At 42.7% G+C, this 27880-nt stretch overlaps 1 protein-coding gene across 1 annotated transcript in view; it reads left to right on the plus strand.

Moving 5' to 3' along the window:
* The window catches only part of LOC137378137 (sodium-dependent lysophosphatidylcholine symporter 1-like), a 63192-nt gene that overhangs the window by 14209 nt on the left and 21103 nt on the right, over positions 1–27880 (plus strand). The window contains exons 5-12 of the mRNA XM_068048255.1: positions 3686–3764; positions 5284–5441; positions 11593–11683; positions 12975–13096; positions 13871–13954; positions 18142–18225; positions 22755–22867; positions 26907–27050. Of these exons, the coding sequence (XP_067904356.1) occupies positions 3686–3764; positions 5284–5441; positions 11593–11683; positions 12975–13096; positions 13871–13954; positions 18142–18225; positions 22755–22867; positions 26907–27050 (875 nt within the window). The remainder of the gene's footprint in view (positions 1–3685; positions 3765–5283; positions 5442–11592; positions 11684–12974; positions 13097–13870; positions 13955–18141; positions 18226–22754; positions 22868–26906; positions 27051–27880) is intronic.

Raw genomic sequence — 27880 nt, forward strand, 5'->3', positions numbered from 1 at the left:
AAATAATTGACAGAGAAACAAAAGCACACTGTACTGAGCTGAAGTACTGTGATTTATGAAATATTAAGGTTATGATGCAACTTACAATTATTGCTTTTGTAACAACATAAGCAGACTGATTTGTATCGCAACCCATCACCAGATGGTTTAGATCACTTGATTTACCTCACAATTGTATTTTTGTTTACTTCAAGTGAAACTGAGCATGCAGCATCGATCTCACCCCAGCATCTATATGGTGTCTTTTTCTTGCAACTGTTTTTTTGAGCCATAGAGAGTGTTCAGAGGTGTAAATATATTAGCTGCCTTTATTTTTTTTTAAAGAGTTCCTAATGCTGCACTTGCTTAATTGTCAGGATCTGCAAATAAAATAAAAGAGGTGTGGCCAGCATTTAAGGGGAGATGATGCATTTAACTTTTTTGTAATAGCATTTTAGACAGGATGAAAAGAATAATCTGAGTATTAAGTTTTTAAAGGCAAAAGATTGAAAATGCACAGGAGGCCGCTCAAAATCTTGAAGTGGAAAAGATTGGTTAACATTTGGGTGTAACTCTTCATCAGTGCCGCCTATTTTAAAGTTTGGAGATTTATGTTTAAAATGGTTTTAAGATTAAATGCAGCTTGTTCCTGAAATGACTGCAATTAAGATTAAATCCAATAAAGTCCAGAAATATCATTCTCCCCATACTGTGGTTCTGATGTGAAGTGGACAACTTCTCTTCCTGTCCAATATTCGGTGCAGCTTCAGTCCCTGCACCTTGTAAATAAACAGCAACTGGCACTTTTAACATAGATGAAACTCCCAAGGAGCTTTTCAGAGAGGAGATCAGAAATAAGTAGATACTGAGCAAAAGGAGACGTTAGGATTGGAGGCCAAAAGAAGTTTTAAGGTGGTCGTTCAAAGAGGAGTGGGAGGTGAAAAGGCCGTGAATTCCAGAGCATAGGCCCAAGTGCTAAAGGGTTAACTGCCAATGGTGTGGTGAATTGTGAAAAATGCACAAGAGGGATGGGCAATAAATGTGGTCTTGCCAGTGTCCCGACATCCAGGAACATTTTTTGTTGGGGTGGGGGGAAGGGATCCCTGGAAAATAAATCTCGCACGATCATAAATTTCTAAATCCACCAACATTGCAAACTCTTTTGTGCACTTTAGACTTTTTTCTTCCAATACATGAAATGTTGGATGTACTTGAAGTTAATAATAATAAAGTGCTTTACAGTCAATGAAGTACTTTTGAAGTGTAGTCACAGCAAACTCCCACAAATAGCAATGTGATAATGACCAGATAATCTCTTTTTTGTGATGTTGATTGAAGGATAAACGTTGGCCAGGACACCAGGGATAACCGAAGAAGGGTCACTGACCCGAAACGTTAGCTCTGCTTCTCTGTCCATAGATGCTGCCAGACCTGCTGAGTGGTTCCAGCATTTCATGTTTTTATTTCAGATTTCCAGCATCCGCAGTATTTTGCTTTTATACCAGGGATAACTCCCCTGCTCTTCTTTGAAATACTGCTATGGGATCTTTTATGTCCACCTAAGAGGGCAGATGGGGCTTTGGTTTAACAAAGTGATTCCTGACAACGCACCAGCCTGCTGATGTCATCAGAGTGCGCCAAGCTGCACACATGTGTAGTGACATCTTGCCAGGACTTCGTGGCGCATGCGCAGGATGACGTCATCGCACAGCATCGACGTCATCTCGTATCCGCGCCAGGTCTATCTTCGCGCATGCACGATAAAGCGTCATCTGGTATCCAGTCCCCCACTCAGCTGGAGGAAGTGGCTGAATGGGAGACTGTGAGGCTGGAGCTCTTGCCCCACCCCCCACCACCCCCCCCACCTCGGCAACTTACTCCGGGCCTTGATGCTTCCTCACCTCAGCTGCTCGCACCAGCCCTTGTTGCTCCCCACCACCCCCACTCTCCTGGCAGATTGCTTCGCGCCACCCCACTCATCGGCTGCTCGCTCCCCACTTCCCCGTTTTCCCCCTCCCCAGCCACTAGCTCTAGGCGGCGCTACTTCCCTCCACTCGGTCACTCGCTGCTACGTCGCCCCGTCACCCCTTGCTACTTCGGGCGGCGCCTAGTGACTGATGAAACTTGGGAGCGAGTGGCAAAGAGGAGGGAAGCAGCTCAGCCTAGAGGTAGTGTCTGGAGGGGGGTGGGGGGGGGGCTGGTGCGGGGAGCGAGCGGCCAGAGAGCAGCGAGGTCTGGAGCGAGCGGCTGAGGGGAGGAAGCGGCCAGTAGGGAGGAGGGGAGAAGGTGAGTTGCGGAGGGGGCAGAGCGGCCAGTGAGGCGGGAGCTAGTAGCTGCGTTTGGGTGAAATCAGCCTTGGTCAGTCATATAAACGAATCACATAACGAATTGGCAGCACATTTTTTCTCTTCCATCGATCGGATGCCAATTCACTATCTTCCAATGGAAATTCAATCATAAAATTCCTTTTGTATTTAATAGGATTACTGGAATATTAAATGGATCTGAGGATTACAGTTAGAAACCTATAACTACATAGTAGCATATTACTGGGCTTCCATCCAACTTAATGTAAGGTTAGTTTGTTAGAACGATCGAGCCATAAGCATTTCCTGTGATAAATTGAGCAGCGCCATCTTTAATCCTGGCAGCTGCCTGAACGTCGCAGACACTTGCACTTGTGCAAGTACTGCGCCACCTAGTGATTGCGTTGTCAGCAAACGCAGCCTTGGTTTAACATTACATCTGAAAGACAGCACCTCTGACAGTGTAGTGCTCCCTCAGTACTGCACTGGAATGTCAGCCTAGATTGTGCTCAAATCCTGGAGTAGGGCTTGAACCTGCAACTTTCTGACGCGGAGATGTGTGCGTGACCAACTGAGCCACAGCTGACAAACACAAATATGATGATGAATAAGCCATATATAACTGCGCTTTGAGGAACGGGCGGCACAGTGGCGCAGTGGTTAGCACTGCAGCCTCACAGCTCCAGGGACCCGGGTTCGATTCTGGGTACTGCCTGTGTGGAGTTTGCAAGTTCTCCCTGTGTCTGCGTGGGTTTCCTCCGGGTGCTCCGGTTTCCTCCCACATGCCAAAGACTTGCAGGTTGATAGGTTAATTGGCCATTATAAATTGTCACTAGTATAGGTAGGTGGTAGGGAAATATAGGGACAGGTGGGGATGTTTGGTAGGAATATGGGATTAGTGTAGGATTAGTATAAATGGGTGGTTGATGGTCGGCACAGACTCGGTGGGCCGAAGGGCCTGTTTCAGTGCTGTATCTCAAACTAAAAACTAAAACTAAAAACTAAAACTACTCTTCACATATTGTGGCCTATACTTGCGACTTTTTTTTTGCCTTGTCAAGTCATTGGTCAGCTATTGCTAAATTTCAAAGTTGGTATGCCTGAAGAAAAGCTGGCCTGAAACTCCTGAAATGATTTCGTTTAGGAAATTTACAGCCAGCAGAACAAAGAAACGTTTATCCCTTGAACTGGGATAGATTCATAACTCAGATTCCAGAAGTGAAAACTGAATGTCTAACCTGTTTTTAATTTTTAGTTAGTTATTCTGTGTTGCCCATAAACGCATAACATATTTGTTGGTGGGAGCCAGTCTTTCATCTTCTGATGAGAGTAATAAAACAGGAAAGTTTAAAAAAAATAATTGTTCTTTATACATGTTTTGAATGTTTGTGTTCCTGTAGTGTTTCCACGTGCCCTATTCTGCTCTAACCATGTTTCTAGGCGGTGACCAGCGTGACAGAGATTCAGCAACTGCATACAGTAAGTACTGATTTACCCCTCGGTCTGTGTTTAATAATTGATTATTCTGCTCTCTCTACTTTTGAAAATTTCACATGGTTCCCATATTTTTGCATTTGTATGTTTTGCTTGTCTCATATATATTACTGTGTGACAGTGACTCATGGCATTGATGTCCCCCAGCTTTTGTTTTGTGTTGCTGTGATATAGTCCTTGGTCACTGGCAGCCACACAGACCAGGAAGGTCCCACATTCCACCTCTGGTTTGTGATATGTTTAACAGATTTCAGCTGGAACAGCAGTGGAGGTATTAGAACTGGCTTCAGTCTCTCTGGGCTAGGAAGGGAACAATCTGACAGGATTCCTCCTGATCACTATCCAGTGGCTCTGGTTGGATAGTGTGTGGTTGAATGAGAAAAGTATTGGGCTCAGCTGTGATGCCCATTAGTCAGGTAGCTTATCTCTCTAGGTTTACAAATAAAATATTGACCACTCACAAATGATTATAATGTAGGACAACCTATACCCATTGATCTGCATCTTAGCGAGAGTTCAAGAAAGATATAGTGCAAAGATATTTGTTGAGAGTGTGAAACAAAAGACAGTATTGATGTTTTCACCCCACTAGAGTATCTTGCTGTGGACTAATGAAAAGGATGTAGGCCGGAATGTTACAGTGGATGGACGGGAACCAGACTCCCGGCGTGAAAGTCGGAGGAGAACCCACTTCCGCCTAGCCTAGCCACGTATGTTATGGATCCTCAGGCTTTAATTGTCCCGAGGTGGGACTTCCACCCACTTGAGGGAGGAGGTCCCACATCATTGGGCTGCTGGCCAATCAGCGGGCCGGCAGCTCTTTGTCTCAGCAGCGCCACCGGGAGCTGTGGCCATTGCTGGGACTGCAGCCAAGCTGACGCCATGGATTGAGGAGGGAAGGTAAGTCGGGGCATGCCTCACCAGGGGGATTGGTCATTCCCTGGTGAGGCTGGATTGGTCCTTTGGGGGGAGGGGGGTGTCTTGGGTCCCAGGGGTGGATTGGGAGGCGGGAGCGGCCCTCAATCGGGCACCCTGTGCCCAACTGCGATGCAACCTCCCCCCCCCCCCCCTGCCCCCCAACCCCCCAGGGCGTGGAAAGGCTGGCAGCTATCGCTGGGCGGCCTTTCACATCCCCAGCACACCCTCTTGCCACAAGTAAAATACCCGTGGAGGCGGGGGAGTGCCCTTAAGTGGCCACTTAAGGGTCTTGATTGGCCTCGGGTGGGTGGGCCATTTCCCACCCACCGCCTGACCGCCATAAACTTGTCCGGAGGTGGAACCGGGGCATGTAGGCCTCACGGAGCCTGCCGCTCAATTTTACGCCACCCCCACGCCACTATGTAACCCGCTGGGACGGTGTAAAACTCCAGCCGTAGCCTCATGAAAAGTGTTAAAGCTAAGTGGTGGGGTGCATTGTAAAGTTATGGGGTTGTTGTAAAACTGTTGTCAGTTATGGGACAGCTGTGTGATGAGCCATTTTATTTGCTTATCTGTCTCTTTTCAGGAATGGGAGTGGAGGTTGTGGCAACGCTGGCTGGAGCTGCTATTCAGGGTCAGATAGTGGGAGCGTATCATATGCAAACTGCAGAAACATGCCGCATGATCCAGAATGGGACAGCACTCAACAGCACCTCTCCGTTGGTAAACAGCCTCAATAACACGGTCAGTACTGCTCATTGAGTGACCTCCGTACTGCCTTGGTGTATTGCAAATTATTTTGTCTTGGCTATATTCAGAGATGGGTGAATGTCACTGTCGGTCAAGTTCAGTGCTGATAAATGTTAAAAATAAAAATTTCCTGAAACCAGCATCGCTCTTCTTCTTGAATCAATAACTTGCATTTATATAATGCCTTTAATGTAGGAAAATATCCTAAGGCACATCACAGAAGCATAATAAGCCAGAAATTGACCGGGCAGGAGACGGCATATTTGAATTCTAGTAGAGCTAATACTCTGATTTGCATGCCAAACTCGTACAATGTTTGTTTTTCTTCCCCAGCTGCCACTGGGATAACCTCTGATATAATGAAACTTAAGTAAAGGGCACTGTTTGCTGCTGCAATGTGAATTATTCACATTGAAATTCTAAATCCAAAGTGCTATTTGGTGCAGATTCCTTTGAATGTCATCAAACTGTTTTCTACTTAGACTGCAGAGATGGCATTTTGAGAACAGGAGTAGACCATTCAGCCCCAGACCCTGTTCCACCATTCAGTGAGATCATGACTGATCTGTATCCTAACTCCATTCACCTGACTTGGATCCATGTCCTTTTATACCCTTGCCAAGCAGAAATCTAACAATCTCAGATATAAAATTTATAAATTGAGCCAATATCTACTGCTTTATGTGGAGTGAGTTCCACATTTCTACCACACTTTCCACGAAGAAGCGTTTCCTAACTTCGCTCCCGAATGACCTGGCTCTGATTTGAAGGTTATGTCCCCTTGTCTTAGACTCCCCCACCAACAGAAAAAGTTTCTCCATTTAAAAAAAAATTGTTAATGGGATGCGAGTCTTGCTGACAATGCTGGTATTTATTGCCCATCCCTAACTGCCCTTGAATCGTTGCAGTCTATATGGTGTAGGTACACCCTGTCAATTCCTTTCAAATATGCTAAAAATTTCAAGCAAATAATCCCTTAACCTTCTATATTCCAGAGAATACAAGCCTAATTTATGTAATCAAAACAAAATGCTGGGAATACTCAGTATCTGTGGAGAGAGAAGCAGAGTTAACGTTTCAGGCCTGTGACCTTTCATCAGAACTGGCAAAGATTAGAAATGTAATAGGTTTTAAGCAAGTAAAGTGGGGGTGGCAGGAAAGAGAACAAAAGGGAAGGTGTGTGATGGGACAGAGGGCCGGAGAGATTAACTGACGAGATCATGGGCAAAGGCAAAGAGAATGTGCTAATGATGTGGTGAAAGAGCATTACTGCAGAGAGAATGTTAATGACAGAATAATGGACAGCCCTAGCTGAAAGCACAAACATGAAAAACCCAGTTTAAGGCAGGTACATGGTTAAAAAGCAAAATAAAATAAAGTAATAAAAAAGGGCCAGTCATGATCTGAAGTTATTGATCACCCTGCTTTACTTGCTTAAAACCTATTACAATTCTAACCTTTGCCAGTTCTGATGAAAGGTCACAGACCTGATACGTTAAATCTGCTTATCTCTCCACAGATGCTGCCAGATATGCTGAGTATTTCCAGCACTTTCTGTTTTTATTTCAGATTTCCAGCATCTGCAGTATTTTGCTTTTATCCAAGTTTATGTAATCTCTACTCATAATCTAACCCTTGGAGTCCTGGTTACATTCTGGTGAATCTGTGCTGCACTCCTCCCAAGGCCAATATATCCTTTCTAAGATGCAGTGCTCAGAATTGTGCATAGTACTCCCAGATGTGATTTAAGCAAGGCTTTGTATAGCTGTAACAAAACTTCCTCCCTTTATATTCTAGCCCTCTAGTTTGTAACGACCAGGTGAGAAAAGTGTCGAGGGGTCTTCTGCTGTCTTCACTTGGTCTTCTTGTAACTGGGTTTAATTTTTAAACACACTGTGTTTTGAACTTCCCCTTTGTGAATCCTTGTTCACAGCTTTCCAATTATAAGGCCAAGAAATGAGCATAAATAGGCTTTCTTCAGTTTAAAGGAGAAAAGTGAAACTTATTAAACCTTAAACTTAAACTCTAATGCAGTTAACACCTATGGATATATGACGCTCCCACGCTAGAATGCACATGTGCTACATACATGCAAATAGGGACAGAAAAGAGCAGAAGAAAAATTAAATGGAAAAGTCTGAGGCAGTCTCTAAAGGGGGTTTCTGGTTACTGTTTCTGTGGTTCCAGCTTGCTGTAGAATCTTTGATTGTAGGCAGCTCTTACGTTTCGTTGGGGCCCAGTATTCTTCTTAAACCTTGTTCACTGTAGGAGACTTTTCTGTCTTTGAGGTTCACGTGTCTTCAATGCTTTCCGAAGCTGGTGAGAGTGAGATGAGAGCAGACAGGAGAGAGGTCTTCTTAGTCCTGGAGAAAAGTGTTTTGTTTTTTTACTTCAAACACTGTTTCCTCTCATTTAAAACTCTCAGTTTAAACCTCTGCAACAGCCAGTTAGTCATGTGACTAAAACTGGTCTGACCACTTCTGTGTACTGGGGAAGCAACGACTGGGTCCCCATTGTTCCAACACTGGTACTATGCAAATGTCTTTCCATTCAGGGGCTTGCAATTTTAAGTTTTAATGTTCATGTGGCGAAATAATGTGTGCCTCAGTCTTTGCAGGTGGGGTTCTTGCCTGACAAGTTATAAAGGTTAACATTCCATTAGCCTTCTTGATTATTTTTTCTACCTGACTACTTTGTGATTTTTTAGTGATCTCTTTGGACCTCCAGTATTCCTAGCTTTTCAGCATTTAAACAACACTGGGGTCATCCCTTTTTAGTCCAAAAGGGATGACCCCACACATTGAAATCCATCCATCACAGCTTCACCCACTCACTTAAACAAATGTTATAATTATTGATGTACCCTCCTGTATATTTTTTACAAATCGTGTGACTATAATCCCCAGAACCAATTCCTATGGAAATCCTCATGTCACTCTCCTTAAGTAGATTTTTTTTTTCATCGTTACCTGCTTCCTGCAAAGCTTTCAATCAGCTACCTAATTTGCCCTTACCTCCATGAACGAGTCTTACATTGAACATAATCAAAGGCTATCTCAAAATCCTGGTAAGTTTTAACCCCTGGATAACCCTCATTCATCAGTTTAGTTCCCTTCCTAAAGAATTCCAACAGATTAATTAGTTATATCCTCTTGATCTAGCTGACAGCTGATTATGGGTATAAGCAGTTGTTAGATGCACATTGATAGGGTCCCATATAATAATGTTCTTGGGAATTTTCCATTATGATTGTTAGATAACAGGTGGATAATTTTTATTTTATGTCTCACTCCTTGAATATAGTAATGGTTAAAATTTGGCCAAATAGTGGGAAGCAGTGGGTATTCATTTGATTAATGGGATGGGGAAAGTTGAATGAGTGAAGTGCCTCAGGTTTTCAAGTTGGGACATTTACTATGTCGAAAGTACATTAACAGTTTGGATTCCGAAGCTAGTAAACTCGTCAGATTTCCAGGTGATACTAAAGGAAGAGGGCAGTTAATTCAAAAAAGTTAACTTGGAGTACAGTGGAATAATGCCAGATTAAATATAAATTGAGCAAGAATTGTGCATAAGAAATAAATTGGGCAACATCTATCCTCCATGAATGTTGCACTAAAGATGAATACGAAAGATATCTTGGGGGTTTAAGTGGGCTCAACATAAAATGGAGTTAAAGTTCCAGGGATGGCTTTTGGGTGTGGATTTTGAGTCAAGTAGAACTTCCACTGCCTTCCCCATGGATGTGTCTCGATAAAAATTCCAGGGTCGGAAGTATTTGCAGACTGTTAGTGGGATGACTTGCGATTTACAAATTCAACACGGGTGTCTGATGGGAGGAAATTGATAATACAAACTAGTTGCAGCATAATCGTGCCAGCAGATGCCAAAAGCTTAAAACTCTGGTGGTCTCACTGAAAGTCAACTTCCCAAAAGCAATTAATTGCGTTTCCATTCACTTTTTGGATTGCATTTTACCGGCCAGTCGACGCTGCGGGTCACGGCGTGGGGGCCGGTAAAATCCTGCATGGTGAGGCCTGCCGCGGTCTGCGATGTTGAGAAGGGCCCGCTGCATATCGCCAGCGGCTAGGGGACCTTGGTGCGGCCCCCCCCGGGCCACGTGGCGGCGGGCCCTTCATCAGCATATGCAAAGTAGCATTAAACATATGCAAATAAACTTATCTGCAGGCGCAGCCATCCCACCCCGATATTATGGCTGCCGTTCGTGCTTCGCGTGCCTTCAGAACTCTGCATGGAGTTCCGAGGCAAAAACCTGGTGGGAAGGGGGGAGGAATAAAATTTTCAGGGCGGGAGAGGTGAGGGAGCGGGGAAAACGATTATTATTGGTTGTGTGAGTAATGGGAAAGGGTTCGAGGCCAAATGTCAGGTTGGGGGGAAAGTTCGGGAAGGGAATAATGTTTTTCTGACATTAGGTTCCATGTAAATGACCATTGGGGGGTTTTGGGGAAGGGTCTCCATCACCAGAAATTTTTATTTGATAAACTTTCCCAATGCTACCACTTTAAATATTAAAATTGTACTGACGGGCTTAAAGCCCTTTAAAAATGGTGCCGCTGCCTGCGCGGTGGAGCCAGATGCTGTTGCCGGGGACAAGGTGGCCGCGCCCTTACGTCATCGGGGGTGGCTGCTCTGCCCCCTCTATTTAAATGAGCTCCCGCGTCTAAGGGGCTCAGACGGTGCATCCGCATGGGATGCACGCCGCCATTAGAGTGCACCGCCATGAACTGTGGTGCACTCGTAAAGTTCAGCCCTTTGTCACTGAACTAGTAAATTAGAGGTCCAGGCTAATGGCTTGGGGACACAGGTTCAAATCTTACCACGGCAGCTGGTGGCATTTAAATTCAAATAATTAATCTAAAAAAAATTGAAAGCTAGTCTCAGTAATGGTGCCATGAAACTATCATTGATTGCCGTAAAAACCCATCTGGTTCACTAATGTCCTTTAGGGAAGGAAATCTGCCTTCCTTACCTGGTCTGGCCTACACGTGACTCCAGACCCACAGCAGTGGGGTTGACTCTTAACTGTCCTCTGAAATGGCCTAGCATGCCATTCAGTCGTCAAGGACAACTAGGGATGGGTAACAAATGCTGGCCTTGTTGGCAATGCCCACATCTCATGAAAGAATTTAAAAAAAAATTTAAATCCCCTTTGAAACCCTTGGCAATATGTGACGCAGGCATCACAGCTTTCAGTGTTGCTTAGCATCCAATTAAAGGAAATATGTCATACATTTTCCTTCATGTTTTGGTGATATCATGTTACATCATTCACCCACCTCTAAATTAGAAGAAAATTTTGATGGGCAGTAAAAGAGATTGGGGTACAGTCTAACAGGTCCTGTCTGAATTTTTACACTCCTGGTTCTGGTTATTGCATTCTTACCTATACCAACGGAGGAAATTATGGGCCAATGTGTCCAATCGTCAAAGAGCAGTGATCAGGAAGGCAAATAAAATGCTGAACTATAAAGCAAGAACTTTTAGAGTACAAATTGGAAGAAGTCATTCTCAAACTGTAAAATGCTTTGGCTAGGTCATACTTCAGATGCAGCACAGATCTGGTCAAAGTATAAAGGTTATACTTCAGTATGGTTTTTCAGCACTTCCCATTTCCAATCCTCCTGCTATTGCTTGCACTGTTCCTATTGCCCCCACATCTTGTTCTATTACTCCCTCAAGCTTCTGCTCCTTTCACTGCTGCAGAGTTGAAGAATAATCCTTGCTGTTAGGGGATATGAGGAAAGACTGAAAAAACTTGCATTTTTTTAAACTATGTAAGGAGGTAACTATGAAGTGATGTTACAGAGGTAGATAGGATAGAAAATAAATCTGGAACACAACCAAACATTAAACAACCTCGACCACAGGGCAATGGAAACAAAATGTAAATTCTTATTTACACGAGTGATCAATAAATGGAATGGGCATCTGGTTAGGATAGTGGAGGCAATAATCCTCCGTTCACTGGAAAAAGAATTGAGTGGCCTAAATTATTTTTGTGGGAGGGTAGCTGTAGGGATTTTCTGAATAGTTAAACCAGAGTGGGCTGAGGGGCCTTTCTTTCCTGAAACTTGTGTGCCTGGGGGTATCCCTGTAAGAAATGTGTGTTTTTATGTTTCCACAGAAATGGGCTTACATGCTGGCAGCCATGGTGATTGGGAGCCTTTACTTTCTCTGTTCATTGATTCTGTTACTTGGAGTAAAGGAGCACACAGGTAAGTGGCTGGTGTGAGATCGAAACACTAAGATGTGGAAATAACAGGCACACAGACCAAGTTTATGCCTCGTCATGCTAAAATTCTTAACTGACACTGGAATCTGGTGTTGGGGAGCTACCTTTGCTTTTACTCTCTTATTTTTCACCACCAAATGTTTCTCTCTTTCCTTTCTCTCCAGGCATTGACACCTACTGGACTCCACAGCCCCCTAATACCTTATCCAAGTGACTATTCTTCATGTGTGAGCTCAGCTAGTGAGTGCAGGCAGGGGTTTTGACTATGGAGAATGTCACAACCAAGCCCACTTTTGCCATCTCTTGATGTCTACAAAAATGCACTTCCTCACAGGAGATCACACTGGATAGTGAGCAAGAACAGAAACCTGGGCTAATTTTCCACTTTGTAGGTCCAGGTCACTCAGAGTTATATTCATTCTCGGGAATAGGCGTTGTTGGCAAGGCCAATGTTTATTGCCCTTGAGAAGGTGGCTGTGGGTCACCTTCTTGAACCAACGCAACCCAACAAAAATCACTGTCCTAAATAATGCCTTTGTTGAAATCAGCTGACTCAACACAGACCTATTCCAATTCTTCTGAACAGTCCTTAGCCAGATATTTTACTTTATATTGATTTGTTCTACCTTCCCCCCCACCCCCCTCCGCTCCCTACGTATGTAAATGCCACCACTGACCACATGCACCAACGCTGAACAAAAAGCCAGGAAAGCAACTCCACTCCGCCCCCCCGTGTGGTGTTTCAGTACCATTTTCATTACTCAAATTTACACTGCAGCCATCCTAAAATGAGACTGTTTGGCATTGAACCAGACAATCACCCTGATGATGGATACAACTGAACTCCTACCTTCTCTGCATGTCATTCTAACAAGATAACTGGATGTCTCAATAATACTAGCACAGGCTGATAAGTATCATTTTCTTTGTAAATCTGGATGTCATATTGATGGTTTCTGTGAATAGGCCACTTCAGTTAATGGTAACTTTGCTCAAAGTTTTAAGTCCCTTTTATAAATACAAAATTTGGGCAGATGTACTGTCAGTGCTGGGTGATATGCCTCATACTGCTGATCAATTACGATGTCCAGATATTTTTCTCAGTATAACTAGATATTGAAAATGGATAATATGACTTGTTGCAGAGGTCTAACAGATTAAATTGGGCAGCTTTAACTTTTGCACATTGTGAGATTCATATATCTTTTAGGTGCTTGATTATACAGGGAGCACATTATGTGCTTATTGATTGGCTATTTTTGTGATTATTGCAGGTTGCTTTGCTCCTAAAGATCATTTCACCGTGTCATATCTAACAGGCCTGAAGCTGGTAATGAGTCACAAGCCATACCTGAGCCTGACCTTTGGCTTTCTGTTTATCTCATTGGCTTTTCAGGTAACCGAACAAATGAAAAATGTTGCAGTTTATTTATTGGTCATCCGGACTTTTACATCATTTATAAATATAAGAACATGGAAAACCTATCACCCAGTCTTCAGTAAACATAACCAATGTGAAGAAAACTAAGGAGACTAAAACGCTTCCGAATACATTTTACAACCTTTAGTTTCCCTGATGACTCAATTCATAAATCTCCCAGGTAGCCTGGTGATACACAATGCAGACAAGGAAGGGTCCAGGTTCTACCTGTGCTGAGTTAGCTGATCTCCAAGGTGATGGTAGGAGCACTGGTTTTCCAGCATCATGGGATTAACAAGATGAAAATTATCCAGTGTTTCCTTTTCCTGATTGCTATCTAGTGACCTGTGCAGAAAAGCACATTTGTCAACTGAGTGAGGACGGAATTGAATTCAGCTGTGAAGAAAGCCTTGTTTCTCCATTTCCATTTCCGCCCCCTCCCCACCCCCCACACACACACACCAAATTAACAAGTAGCCTGTTGACATCCTGTCTAGCCTCATATGTGAAGAATGGCCATTTGGTAAGGTGCTGGCAGGCAGGTGGCACCAGTATCCTCTTGAGAGTTGGCACTGAACCAGAAATCAAATGTGATTTTTGTATGCTGAACATTCCGACTGGAATCGGAGTGTTTACAGTTGGGCTTTGTGTTCAATGAGGAAAATGGCTTTCATGAGTCTATTAAATATGGTCTAGTTTATATCTAAATCTCATGAATGTAACGGTTCTCCCCATTGCTTTCCTGCACAGCTTGTCCAGAATAATTTTGCTCTGTTTTGCACCCATGCTGCTGGTTTGGGCGATCACTTTCAGCACATCATCTTTGTGATTCTGGTAGGTAAAGCTACCTATTTCCCTGCATCTTCATTTTTTAAGGAAATGACAGTGACGAATTTGGTGAATACATTTCTGTTAAAATGTATTTAAACTTCATCCATTTTGTGCCCAATTGTAAAGTTACTTCTCTTGCCTGCCTACATATTATGGGAATTTATTTGTTATTTGACTTAGATTTTTTGGATCTCATATTTATGGTACATCTGAAGATGTGCAAGGTTACAATGTGTGAGTACCAAAATGTGTAACAACTGGACCATTTCAGTCCAAGTTTATGTAAGAATCATTCACATATACACTGGATTTGTAGAAGTTTACTATTTTTTACATGTCAGAGTTAACTTTGGTGTTTCTTGAATTAGTTAAGTAGCTGTTGCCTGTCATCTTCCACTCAATAACTTTCCCATTTCAATTGTGCGAAGATGATTTGTAGAGTCTTGTATGGCCCCATTAAGAGGGCAGGTAATCTCAGCAAGCCTTCCAAAGCTATTTCACAGCAGCAGTTGCTAAATCTTTAGATTAGCCTCTCTGGTTGACAGCATACATTATACAGGGAGACCTAGTTTGGAAAAAGAATAAGGGAAAAGAAAAATCATGATTTAAAAAAAAAAAAGCTCTCAAAGCATACAAAATATCAAATGATAACTATTTAGAAGCATAAGATTATTTTTTGGATTTGGAGACACTTGCCCCCTTCTTAGTTGTTCAGCCTCATCTTATTGGGTACTGCACCATAGCAGAAGTTATAGGAATGCATGTCTAAGCTTTGTATTTAAGTTTTAAAAGGATTTTCCATCGCATTCATTCAAATTTACACATGAACATGAATAGATCCAAATAGGAGAAAGGAGATGCAGGACTATCTGCTGAATTTTGGCATAAAAATAATGGTTATCAGCGCTCGCCATTATAACCGGGTAAATTGGACAGCAACCTCTCGTATATGCACATGAGCAGTTAAATATGGAATTCTGGAAGTTGCTGTCAGGGATGCACTGCTCCTCCAAAGGGTGCACTGTAACATTCCTCACCCATATATTCAGGACTGAAATAAACACAATGGTGTGAACTTGAGGTACTTACCCACTAGTTCCACACTAAAAGTGGCATTAAAAGTTAAGGCTGGTGCATTCAGGAGTAAGTGAATTTTTAGCAGTGTGAAAAGTGATAATTACTGCCAAGCAACCTCTCTAGCCCTGAAAAATTAATTTTACGAGAGTGGAGTCTCATTATTTTAGAAGATAATAAGTGTTGGAGGTTTAAAAACATTTTTTTTTAAATTACTTCTTCTGGCTGTCTCTTCTATATCTCCAGTTAATCCCGTTTGTATTTCACAGTATTTACTTTGTTTGCCGTACATGATTTAAATCTAATTTATATTTCCTTTGTACTTCCTGGTTTAGATTCTGTGTATCTCAGTGAGGATTCTTCAATCTGAATGGTTGAAGAGCCTCGCTGTTTCTTTTGTAGACAACACAGATGCCCTGTAGAGGATGTTGTGCTGGATCAGACACTGGATTAGAGCAAGTCTCCTCTCTAAAGCCTGCAAAAGATTTTTGGGGGCAGCTGTCAGTGAGGTGAATGGCAAGTGCCATTCCTTTGCTGCTGACCTCAAAATCTGGGTCAATTTTCTTTGTCACTGTGGATCACTAAATTCAATGTGAATATACGGTTCCTTGCTACCCATGCTGCATATTAAGCCATGTATTGTGCATTTGTTCTCTTTTTCTAGTCCAGTTCTGCAGTTTCACATCAACAGTAAATGTCTCCAGTTCTTATTAATTTGGTCCTTCCACTGCCCAATCACGTTCAGTAATTTAGAGCTTAACAACTTTTTTGAAGCAAACCTTCTCCATGTCCCGTGGCTCCACTTACCCTTCTGTCACCAGAAACACATCTAATTATCTCTAGAACACATTTGAACAGATGTGATCACATGTTCCTCAGAGTCCTACCATGTATTGCATGCTAATCCATTCCTTGTGTTTTATTTCTGTCACCCCATAGCCTCAGTAATTGCTTCCAGCTTCCAATAATTTGGTTGCTTCCTGGTCAAATCACATTTCAGTAATTTAAAACATTATTTCTTTTGGAATAAATTCTGCCATCTCACCATGTCCTTCAGCCTCACCATATGCCTAAATATCACTTATCAAATTCAGATTGCACATACACATGCATAGATCTCATCTGCATTATTTGCAATTGTGACACTCCGAGTCTGACACCCTTCAGTACAGAATGTTTTGTTGGAAGTTAACCAACAATGTGCCGCTTATAAAAAGGCCTTTTTATTTGTCCAGTTAACACAGAAAAAGGATTTACCAAACATATATACCCCCTTGAATTTATTGCTTTAAGAACAATCACGTTTTTATTTTCTTTGCAGTTATCTCATTATATTACCCAACCCTATCTATTCAACCTCTCACCATATCCCTTAATCCCTTCTGTCTCCACAAATATATTCAATTGTCTTTTGGATCCATTCTTGTGGTCTATATCAATGGCTTCCCCAGGAATCTATTCCTGCAAGTTTATTAAGCTAATGAGTATGCAACAATCCCAATGTTACAAACTTCAATTAGCAAAACATTAAGTTTCATTTCAAATAAAATGCCCAGCTTCTTAAAGTTTTCTTTGCTTAAATTGCTGATACACAGAATCATCTTTGTTGTTTACCTCTGTGCCCTCGCAAGATAGTAATATTATTGTGGTTAAGTAACTGGAATAACACATATTGCTCCAGTTAGAGTTTGGCTGGTGCTTGTACAACAACAGTACAACTCTGAGCTTATTTGCCTTTTGCTGCCTCTATGAATAGGAGAATGACCATTCAGGTAGCTTTTGGGGAAGTGGTGGTTTAATTGGTTTCTTGAATATGCAGAAGTGCAAATTTCATTTTTTTTTTTCTTTATGATTACAAATATTAGTTGTGGATTTGAGAAATGTTAAAATGATCCTGAATGCAACATTTTTAATGCAAAAATTCAGAATGTTCCAGAGAAGCTTGAACATTACAAGAAAAGCACAATTTGAAGAAGGAAGCAGAGTGGAGGACAACATTTGAAAGAAATGTGTGTAATTCTAAGTTTGTTTTCAGCACCCCTGCTATGCAGCCTTTCTTCCTTCACTGCAGTATCTAGGATAACTTCCACTTCCCGAGGTTGCAATGTTAAATGCAGGAGTTTCAATTATCAGCCTCAAGATACTGAGCCAACTCTTTAGAATGTGATCATCTTGGCTCATCTGCATTATTTGCAATGGTTGCACTTAAGAGCCTGATAAGCTCCATTACAGAATGGTTTATTAGAGATTATACAACAATGCACAGTTTACAAAAGGCCTTTTTAATCAACCAGCTCGCACAAAAAAACTACCAAACCCGTATTGGGAAGACAGTACCCATTTGGCTTTGTCCCATTAAAAACAATCACTGTTTTACTTTCTTCTCAATTACTCAGCTTCATACTCTGCTGACAGAAGCACCTAATGTCACAGACATTTTGGATAGGGTTTAAAACCATTTTGTTTTTCCATTTCCTCCGTCACAAGATGTCACAGAGATGAAATCTTGCTCACCACCATGTGACTCAGCAGAGAAATGCAATGTTATTATAGTTTTTAAAACTTTCATGGGGTATCAATCTGGTCAGATTTTTGCTAACAAAACACCAAGTAAATTCATCACCATGCAATATACAGCTACATGGTGATAGGGTGTGTCACCAGGTTACCTCCCAGTCCAAAGCGCATTCCTGCCACAATGTGCTTAGTTATTCTAATTCGAAGATTGCTTATCCTGGCTTTATGATGCATTGTTGTCTCATTCTTGTGTCTTTAGCACTGTGGTGCTCATAAGCTTTCTAAAGTTGCACAAATTCTCAATTCTTCGTGGAACAGTATCTTGTGATTGTATTGTTATTTTCTCTCACCCATTGGTGATGGCCAATTTCAATTGTGTATGAAACATGAATTGCGTGAAAAATGCTGACGACACTAAAGGTCAGTAATTTAATGTAGGAACCATCACATTTTGTCCTACTTTTATCTATATTGAGCAACAGTCTTCTACTAACTGGGCAGCACGACTGAAATTGCTACACGTGATATCCCAAAGATCTCTTTGCTCTGTTTCTAATTTATAAGAGTTAGCTTGCTAATTTTCCTCTGTCTTCCTGTAGGTCTCTGCAACTGTCATGGTTCCATTCTGGCAGTGGGTCTTGGTAAAATTTGGAAAGAAAATAGCACTGTTTGTGGGACTGATCGTGAGTTAATTTGTTCATCAACAGAGTTGATTTCTATCTCTGTGCTTTCTGTCTGCCTTAGAAAACATGGGGAATGAGAGACATATTCTTGCTCTGGAGATGCTATCCTTAAGTAACCTGCTTCAGCATGTAGGCCACTGTGTAAAAATTGAGTCACTTGCCGAAAATTTCTGATTTTTTTCTGTTTTTCTGATTTCCTTTTGTGTGTGTTTGTGTCCATGCATTTATATAAAGGTATACATTTTTTTAATGTGTGCTGATGACCCAACAGAGTAGGAAAGTTATGTTTGAATCAGTCATTATCCCAGTGTGTGTCTGGGTGGTGAATTCAGTTGAGGTCTTTTATTGCTAATTCTGTACAGCTGCCATACATCCAAAGTTCTTTTGATAAGGTCATCAGCACTCCAACAAGAGAGAATCTAACCATCTCCCCTTGACGTTCAATGGCATTGTGATCACTGAATCTCCCATCCATTGACCAGAAACTGATCTGGAGTAGCCATATAAATACCATGGCTATAAGAGCAGGTCATAGGCTAGGAATCCTGTGGCGAGTAACTTACCTCCTGACTCCCCAAAGCCTGTCCACCATCTACAGGGCACAAGTCAGGAGTGTGATGGAATACTCTCCACTTGCCTGGATGGGTGCAGCTCCAACAACACTCAAGAAGCTCAACACCATCCAGGACAAAGCAGCCTGCTTGATTGGCACCCCATCTACAAACATTCACACACTCCACCACTGACGCATAGTGGCAGCAGTGTGTACCATCTACAAGATGAACTGCGGTAAGGCACCAAGGCTCCTTAGACAGCACCTTCCAAACCTGTGACCTTGACCACCGAGAAGGACAAGGGCAGCAGATGTATGGGAACACTACCAGCTGCAAGTTCCCATCTAAGCCACACACCATCCTGACTTGGGACTATGTCGTCATTCCTTCACTGTTGCTGGGTCAAAATCCGGGAACTCCCTTCCGAACAGCACTATAGGTGTACCTACCCCACATGGACTGCAGCGGTTCAAGATGGTAGTTCACCACCAATTTCTCAAGGGCAATTAGGAATGGGCAAAAAATGCTGTCCTAGCCAGTGATGCCCTCATCCCATGAACGAATAAAAAAAAAAAATTTAAACTAAATGAATACAGTGTTGCTTGGTACCCCAAAAAAAAAAATTTGCTGCAGTTTCTGCTAAAGTTCAGTAATACTATAACAGTGCCAGGGATATCTGAAGGAATTCACTATTTATCCATGCCAGTAATTAGTCCGCCTAGGGGCACTAATGGAACTGTTGGGAATAAAGAGAAGCCATCACTGCCAATTGCAGGATGTGGAAGTACCTGCTGCCCAATTTCAGAGCGGGGCTGTGCAAAGATGGGCTCCTAGGAGCAGAGTCCATGTCCCTTAGCTGAGGTAATTGTGTTTGAAAAACCAGGGACTAAAGGAAGTAAATCAATTCTACAGTTGTGCAAAGTAAAGGAAAGAAAGGAGATAAAACTAAGTAAATATTGAGGCCACTTTTAACCCCTGCTGCTCCACAGCATTTGTGATCTGAGAAAGTCAAAGGTGCCTTGCGATGAACCCCATATTTGACCAAAATATTTTTCGTAAAATTTAAATTTATACAATGTCAGGCCCAAGTTGTGTTGTCAGTAGTAGTGCTGAAAAATGTATTGTATATAGAAGCAAAATACTGCGGATGCTGGAAATCTGAAATAAAAACAAGAAATGCTGGAACCACTCAGCAGGTCTGGCAGCATCTGTGGAAAGAGAAGCAGAGTTAACGCTTCGGGTCAGTGACCCTTCTTCGGAACTAGCAAATATTAGAAATGTCAAAGGTTATAAGCAAGTGAGCCGGGGGTGAGGCAAGAGATAATAAAGGAGAAGGCCACATAGCTGACCAAAAGGTCATGGAGCAAAGGCAAACAATATGCTAATAGTGTATTGAAAGACAAAGCATTAGTACAGATAGGGTGTTAATGAACTGAAGATTGAACAGCAGCAAGTACAAAAATGAAAAAAAAAACAGTGAGTAAGCAAACTGAACAAACTATGATGAAATGAAATAAACAAAAAAAATTGTAAAAAATGTAAAAAAGAAAAATTAACTAAAAATAAAAGGAAAATGGGGGGCCCGTCATGCTCTGAAATTATTGAACTCAATGTTCAGTCCGGCAGGCTGTAGTGTGCCTAATCAGAAAATGAGATGCTGTTCCTTGAGCTTGCGTTGATGTTCAGTGGAACACTGCAGCAAGCCCAGGATAGAAATGTGAGCATGAGAGCAGGGGGGAGTGTTGAAATGGCAAGCAACCGGAAGATCAGGGTCCTGCTTGCGGACTGAGCGGAGATGTTCCGCAAAGCGGTCACCCAGTCTGCGTTCGGTCTCCCCAATGTAGAGGAGACCACACTGTGAGCAGCGAATACAGTATACTACATTGAAAGAAGTATAAGTAAATCGCTGCTTCACCTGAAAGGAGTGGTTGGGGCCTGGGATAGTGAGGAGTTAAAGGGGCAGGTATTACACCTCCTGCGATTGCAGGGGAAGGTACCATGGGACTGGGACGAGGTGGTGGGGGTAATGGAGGAGAGGACCAGGGTGTCGCGGAGGGAAGGATCCCTTTGGAATGCTGACGGGAAGGGAGGGGAAGATGCGTTTGGTAGTGGCATCACACTGGAGATGGCGGAGGATGATCCTTTGGATATGGAGGCTGATGGGGTGGAAAGTGAGGACAAGGGGAACCCTATCACGGTTCTGTGAGGGAGGGAAAAGGGTGAGGGTAGAGGTGCGGGAAATGGGCCGGACATGGTTGAGGGCCCTGTCAACAACAGTGGGGGGGAATCCTCGGTTGAGGAAAAAGGAGGTCATATCAGAAGCACCGTCATGGAAGGTAGCATTATCAGAGCAGATGCGTCGGAGACGGAGAAACTGGGAGAATGGAATGGAGTCCTTACAGGAGGTAGGGTGTGAAGAAGTGTAGTCAAGGTAGCTGTGGGAGTCGGTGGGCTTATAATGGATATTAGTAGACAACCTATCCCCAGAGATGGAGACAGAGAAGTCGAGGAATGGAAGGGAAGTGTCAGAGATGGACCATGTAAAGGTGAGAGAAGGGTGGAAATTGGAAGCAAAGTTGATAAAGTTTTCCAGTTCGGGGCGGGAGCAGGAAACGGCACCGATACAGTCATCAATGTACCGGAAAAAGAGTTGGGGGAGGGGGCCTGAGTAGGACTGGAACAAAGAATGCTCGACATATCCCACAAAAAGACAGGTATAACTAGGACCCATGCGGGTACCCATAGCAACACTTTTTACTTGAAGGAAGTGAGTGGAGTTGAAGGAGAAGTTGTTCAATGTGAGAACAAGTTCAGCCAAGCGGAGGAGGGTGGTGGTGGATGGGGACTTGTTGGGCCTCTGTTCAAGGAAGAAGCGGAGAGCCCTTAAACCATCCTGGTGGGGGATGGAGGTGTAGAGCGATTGGACGTCCATAGTGAAGAGGAGGCGGTTGGGACCAGGAAACTGGAAATTGTCAAAATGATGTAGGGCGTCAGAAGACTCACGGATGTAGTTGGGAAGAGACTTGACCAGCGGAGAAAAGATAGAGTCAAGATAGGAAGAAATAAGTTCAGTGGGGTAGGAGCAGGCTGACACAATGGGTCTGCCGGGACAGTCCCGTTTGTGGATTTTGGGAAGGAGGTAGAAGCGGGCTGTCCGGGGTTGCGGGACCATGAGGTTGGAAGCTGTAGATGGAAGATCTCCAGAGGAGATGAGGTCAGTGACAGTCCTTTGGACAGTGGCTTGATGTTCGGTGTTGGGGTCATGGTCCAGAGGGAGGTAGGAAGAAGTGTCTGTGAGTTGGTGTTGAGCTTCTGCAAGGTAGAGGTCGGTACGCCATACAACAACAGCACCACCCTTGTCTGCAGGTTTGATGACCATGTCGGGGTTAGACCTGAGAGAGCGGAGTGCCTCAAGTTCAGAGGGGGACAGGTTAGAGTGAGTGAGGGGGGCAGAGAAATTGAGATGACCAATGTCTCGCCGACAGTTTTCAATGAAGATGTATTGCCTACACCAGTGGTAATAGGGTGAGTGGGGAGATACTTTTTGAAAAATAATGTGTGTGTATTTATATATTATATACATACATATATATATATATATATTATATGTGTGTGAATGTAAATGTATATCATGCTTGAGTTGCGGGTACAAGATGCTACATTCTTAGAAAAGCCCACCAGAATGCATAGTTTGCTGTTAAAATACTGCTGCTTAGAAGTAAAGCTTCTTGGTTTAGTTCTTGTATATTCACATTTGGGCTTGGGTATATATTTCCTTCTAGCTGAACTATCATTCATGCTACTTGTGTCATCTGTTTAATGTATTGGCTGTTAATATTGTATTTTGGTCAGTAATCCTTAGTTGAATTTATTCATTAATAAGAAATGTAACTTGTGATCTCACCACGCTAGGGTGGGATGCTGCTTGTTCACTGACACCCATCTTCTCTTTTTCCCTCTCTTGCTCCCTCTCAGTGGTACATTCCACCTTTGATCATCATCGCTACAGTTAATGGTAATCTGCCAGTTATTATTGTCATGGCCATCGCTGCTGGTGTTAGCCTTGCTGTTGCTTTCTTGTTACCATGGTAAGTTTGTGCAATCACTGGCCTCATGCTTTCGATTGAACCTTTGATTCAAAGGAATTCAAATGATGAGGTAATTAACTGGATAACTGTTGCACAGATTTCCGTTTCTGTTCTTGAATTTTAAATGATATGTAGAACATGAAGATATTGAAGGATTTAGAAATTGCATCACCAGGCTATCCTACCCACCAATATTGTACACAGTTTTTGGAGGGTCAGAGGAGGTTACAGAGATAAAGACAGGTGAAGCCATGAAGGAGTTTTAACACAAAGATGAGACTTTTAAATTTGAGGCATTAAGGTGTGGGAATTCAATGTGAAGATGGGAGTTGATGTGCGAGTTGGTGCAGAATGGGATGTAGGCAGAATTTTGATCATGAGCTGAAGTTTATGGAGGAAGGGAGGTCTGCCATGAGAGCACTGAAGTAGTTAAGATTGAAGACAAAGACATGGATGAGGGTTTTAGTGGCAAATGGGGAGGAGGCAAGCGATATTAGGGAATTGGGCATAGGTGGTTGTTGGGATGGAGAGGATATAGGGTCAGAAATCCAGCTTGAGGTGGAACAAGATATCTAAAGAGGGCGGAGTCAGTGGTATGGGTATAGAAAAAGTGGTGGGGGCCAAAGACAATAAGTTCGGGTTTCTTCATGTTTAGCTGAAGGACGTTAAGGTTCATCTGGAACTGGACATTCGATGAGCAGTCTGAGCATAGATAGTTGAGAGGTCAACAGAGATGGTGGAGAGATAATTTTAGCTCATTGACATGCAGTTGACTATCGACTCCATGGCTGGAATTTTATGGTCCCCGCAATGAGCTGGTTGGTGGCGGGGGTGGGGGGGGGGGGTGTAAAATTGAGTGGGTGGTGGTGGGGGGGTGGGTGGGCACCGTTCCTGACCCTACCCGCCCCAGCTGCATTTTTATGTGGAGCAGCGGTGGCGAGAAACGGCTTGCCTGCCCCAGGCCAATCAAGGCCCTTAAGTGGACAATTCGTTGCCACTTAAGGCCTCCTCCCGCCACCGTGTGTATTTTACCCTCGGCGGCCAGACAGCAAAGACCCCAAGAACCCTGCCTGGTAAAACCAGGTGGCCTTCTTACAGGGTGGGGTGGGGGGGAACCTTTCTGATCGGGCACCCTGTGCCCCACAGAGGGCCGCCTCCGAAGCCCCAACTACCCCCAATGCACAACACCGCCCCTCCCCACCCCAACCAACCCCCCTTGCCTCGCCGGAGCCAGGCCAATTGTCCCCAGTGAGGCCCTAAAAATGTACCTGACTTCCGGGGCTGTCCTTCCTCTTGCCTCTAATGGCTGGGTGTAGTCCCAACAGTGGCCACTGCTCCCAGTGGCACTGCTGGGACGAAAAGCTGTGGGCCCACTGATTGGCCGGCGGCTCCATTAGGCAGGACTTCCTGCCTCAAGGAGGTGGAAGCCCCGCCCAAGACCAATTAAGTGCCTGGGGAGCGCAAAATCCAGGCCTGGCTCCACAGGGCCGGCAGAGGCGGGCTCGTCCCAACGTTTCGGCCGGTGAGCGGGGCTTCCCGCCCATGTAAAATTCGGCCCTTATCTGTAGATAATGTCATTAGGGACAGCATGTAAATGAGGAAAAGGAGGGGTTCCTATTATAGATTATTGAAGGACACCCAAGGTAACAATGTGTCGGCGGGAAGACAAGCCATTTCTAGAGATGCTCTGCATGGTTATGATAGGTAATGGCTATGACAGGAGTCCCATAGATAAGCATAGAACAGTCCCATGACAGTGAAAAAGAGACATATCTGCACCAATATTGTCTGTAAACTCTGTTTTAATTGACTTTTCTAAAATTTCACTCCAATTTGCAAGGCATTCACAGTATTCAGCAAATTACCCGATTTGAGCAACATACTTAAAACTATGGCCTGGTCTCTGACACAAATGCACAATTATTTAGCATTTTGAGATGATTTTCGAAGTAGGAATTTATTTCTTTAGTTTTATAGCCATAAATATTGAGGGTTTAAAAATAGAGACTGCTTTTTTCACTCAGTGCGAAATGATGACAAAAGACATTCTGCCTTTGCAAACTGATTAATCAGGAGGAGGGGAAGGCAGATTCCGCAAAGGGGTCATATATGAAAACACTGAATAAAACTTTTAAGCCATTCCTCCCACAGTCCATGTACAAATGCCTGAACATGCACACGACCACACCCATTAATTATCGATTGAAAAATATTCCCCAGATATCCTGTGACATTTCCCACAAACTTCCAAAGATTTATCCTATAGTATTCAACTCTGGTCATAAATGTTATGGGACACAAATGCTGAACCTTCTGTATTGGAGTTTGCTTCCATCATTGATTTGTGTTGCTATATTAGAGAATTCTTCACTTTCTGTCTCAATGTATTTAAAACTGCGCTTGCCCTTCTCTTGGATTGTGTGGGTGTATCTGTGTTGTATCACCATAGCAACAACCATTCACGAAAACTTGCAGGGCTCATTTTCCTTGATGTATGAATGTGCAAGAGCAGGTCAGTTTACTAATGTATTTTGTAATTTTGTGGTTTATTTTCATTTACATGCCATTCTGATTTCGTGCATGTAGTCTCACCGGTGGTTACACTTGCATACACACTGCCCTCCCTGAATCTCTCCTTGGTGGTGGAAACATTAGATATTTTTGTGGCATCTGTGCTGGAAGTAGAGCTCTATTATTCTTTAAACTGAGATTTCTGTATTATATCTTTTTGTGTAACTCTTAAGAAAGCGTGAACATTAAACTTATGTAGGGCTTTCACATCCTCAGGATGTCCCAATGCATTTCAGAATGAATGGATTACTTTTGAAGTCCAGTCGCTGCTGTTGTGAAAGAAAACATGGCAACCAATTTGCACTCAGCAAGGTCCCACAAATAGCAACTGCGTACCTGACCAGATAATCTGTTGTTAACCTGAAGTATTGGCTGAAACAGAATTTGTTTGTCATTGTGGGAAGAAAAACACGTGTGGAATTGTTGCAATGTTTTTTGATCTTTCAGTATAACTTTAGTAGAAATGCTGGGAGAAAAAAGTCCTAAGCAGTTATTTACATTCATTCTCTGGGGTTTCTGCTGACCTTCCAGTAAAGTTACAGTAGGAGATTGGAGATATTCTGCAGATATTCCAGGCAAATATCTGTAAATATCTTCAATGAAGTTGTTAGTAAGGTTATTACTTAGAAATGTTCAGTGCATGCAAACTTGCAGACATCTTTGGAATGATTAGCGATTGGTCATGGAGCCAAGCTATCTTTGATAGGTCAGATATATATCAAAAACAAACAAAACCTAACAAAATGTTTTAAGTCTGCTGTGCGCATCATTTTTTCATGGATGGTCATAATATTAATCAATTTTACATGTTGAGAAGGAACTTCTTTAATCTGGTGTGTCTGTCTTTAGAATTTACAAGTATTGCTGGTCTTCCCAATATGTCCAGTTTCCTGTTTTATTGCCAGTTTCCATGTTGATGCAGTATTTCATTCTAGAAAGTCTTTGCCACGTGACATATCATCTGAAACTCAGTTACTGGAAAGATTTTCTAAAGATGCAACTCACTTGTTTTGGAAAGGTTTAAATCAAATATTATACTCCTGATACTACTTATGTGTAATCATATTACTTGAAAATAAATTCACATATTAGGTTTAGCATATGTAATATGGTCTGACAGCATGGTATTCTCCACATTTCAGAGGGGGAAGGGGAGTAATGGGCAACCCAGGCACCTCCAGTACAGATACTAATGTAAAAAGATAACAATGTGCCTTTCCAATTTGTATTATGCATGAGAGAGCAGTAAGAACATTTATAGGAGACATGGGTCTGTTTATGGAAGATTGTTCTTTCCTGCAGACTCAAATTAAACTGTTGGGAAAGAGGTTCAGCTGTAATAACACCAGTCCCAATATTTAACAAATAGGAACTACATTTCAATTTGTGTTGTGCCTTTGTCAGTTTGCCTATCTGCCATTTGTCCCAGAAGAGAAGGATATCTGATTATTCTGAATTTTTTCCATAGGTCTATGCTCCCGGATGTAGTGGATGACTTCCGAGCAAAGAACCCTCACTGCTTAGACCTGGAACCATTGTTCTACTCCTTCTACGTGTTCTTCACTAAATTTGCTGCTGGAGCTTCCCTTGGATTTTCAACTTTATGTTTGCAGTATGTTGTCAGCATTTTATATTTTCACACATTCACTTGATCCAATGCCTTTTTATGTTACTGTGTTTCAATCTTGGATTGAGCTTTGGTTCTTTCATAATTCTAGGTACTTTTCATGATTTAGATCCATACGTTTACTGTAAGCATTGCTATATCTCAATGTTTAATGATTGGTTGAGTTAACATACTCGTTCCATAGCTTTCCACCTCCAACTCCTCCTTGTGGAACACGTTTTCTTTCATTTTTTTGAATGGTTACATCCCCACACACCTTTGAAGTTGAGCCTGTCTGGGATGCATTCTGGGGAGTCAAGATATCACCGGTAATGCTAATAGAGTGTGGTCATCAATGTAGTCCCACCCACACCTGAGAGCTAGAAATGCCAAACATATCATGAAGTAGCTGTTGGATAGATTGTACTAAGTGATCGCAAAGAAGTATGTAGTCTACCAATCATTTAGACAGCTCTTGCATTTCAAAAAAGCCTAGAACTTAAAAAAAAAACTGTAAAATGAAGCAAAACTCCAAAGATCAATGAATAAAACATTGTTGTGCCCTAAAGGCATCAACATGACACAATTGTTTTAAGGGTGGCAAGGAGGAATGACAAGCTCCTGAGCTAAGTGAAATTCAAAGACAGTCTTAGTAGGAAGCAGTGTTACCTCTGAGTATTGATTAAATAGTGTTGGCTAATTCACTGGCCTCCATGTTTACGGGAAGGGTATGCAAGAGTCCTTGTAGTGTGCACAACACCTGGACAGGCCCTTATTTAAATAAAACTTTCTAGGGTGCCATCTGATACCCAGTCACGTTCAGTATCTGGCTGACA

This window comes from Heterodontus francisci, chromosome 16 (assembly GCF_036365525.1).
Source record: "Heterodontus francisci isolate sHetFra1 chromosome 16, sHetFra1.hap1, whole genome shotgun sequence".
NCBI classification, from domain to species: domain Eukaryota; kingdom Metazoa; phylum Chordata; class Chondrichthyes; order Heterodontiformes; family Heterodontidae; genus Heterodontus; species Heterodontus francisci.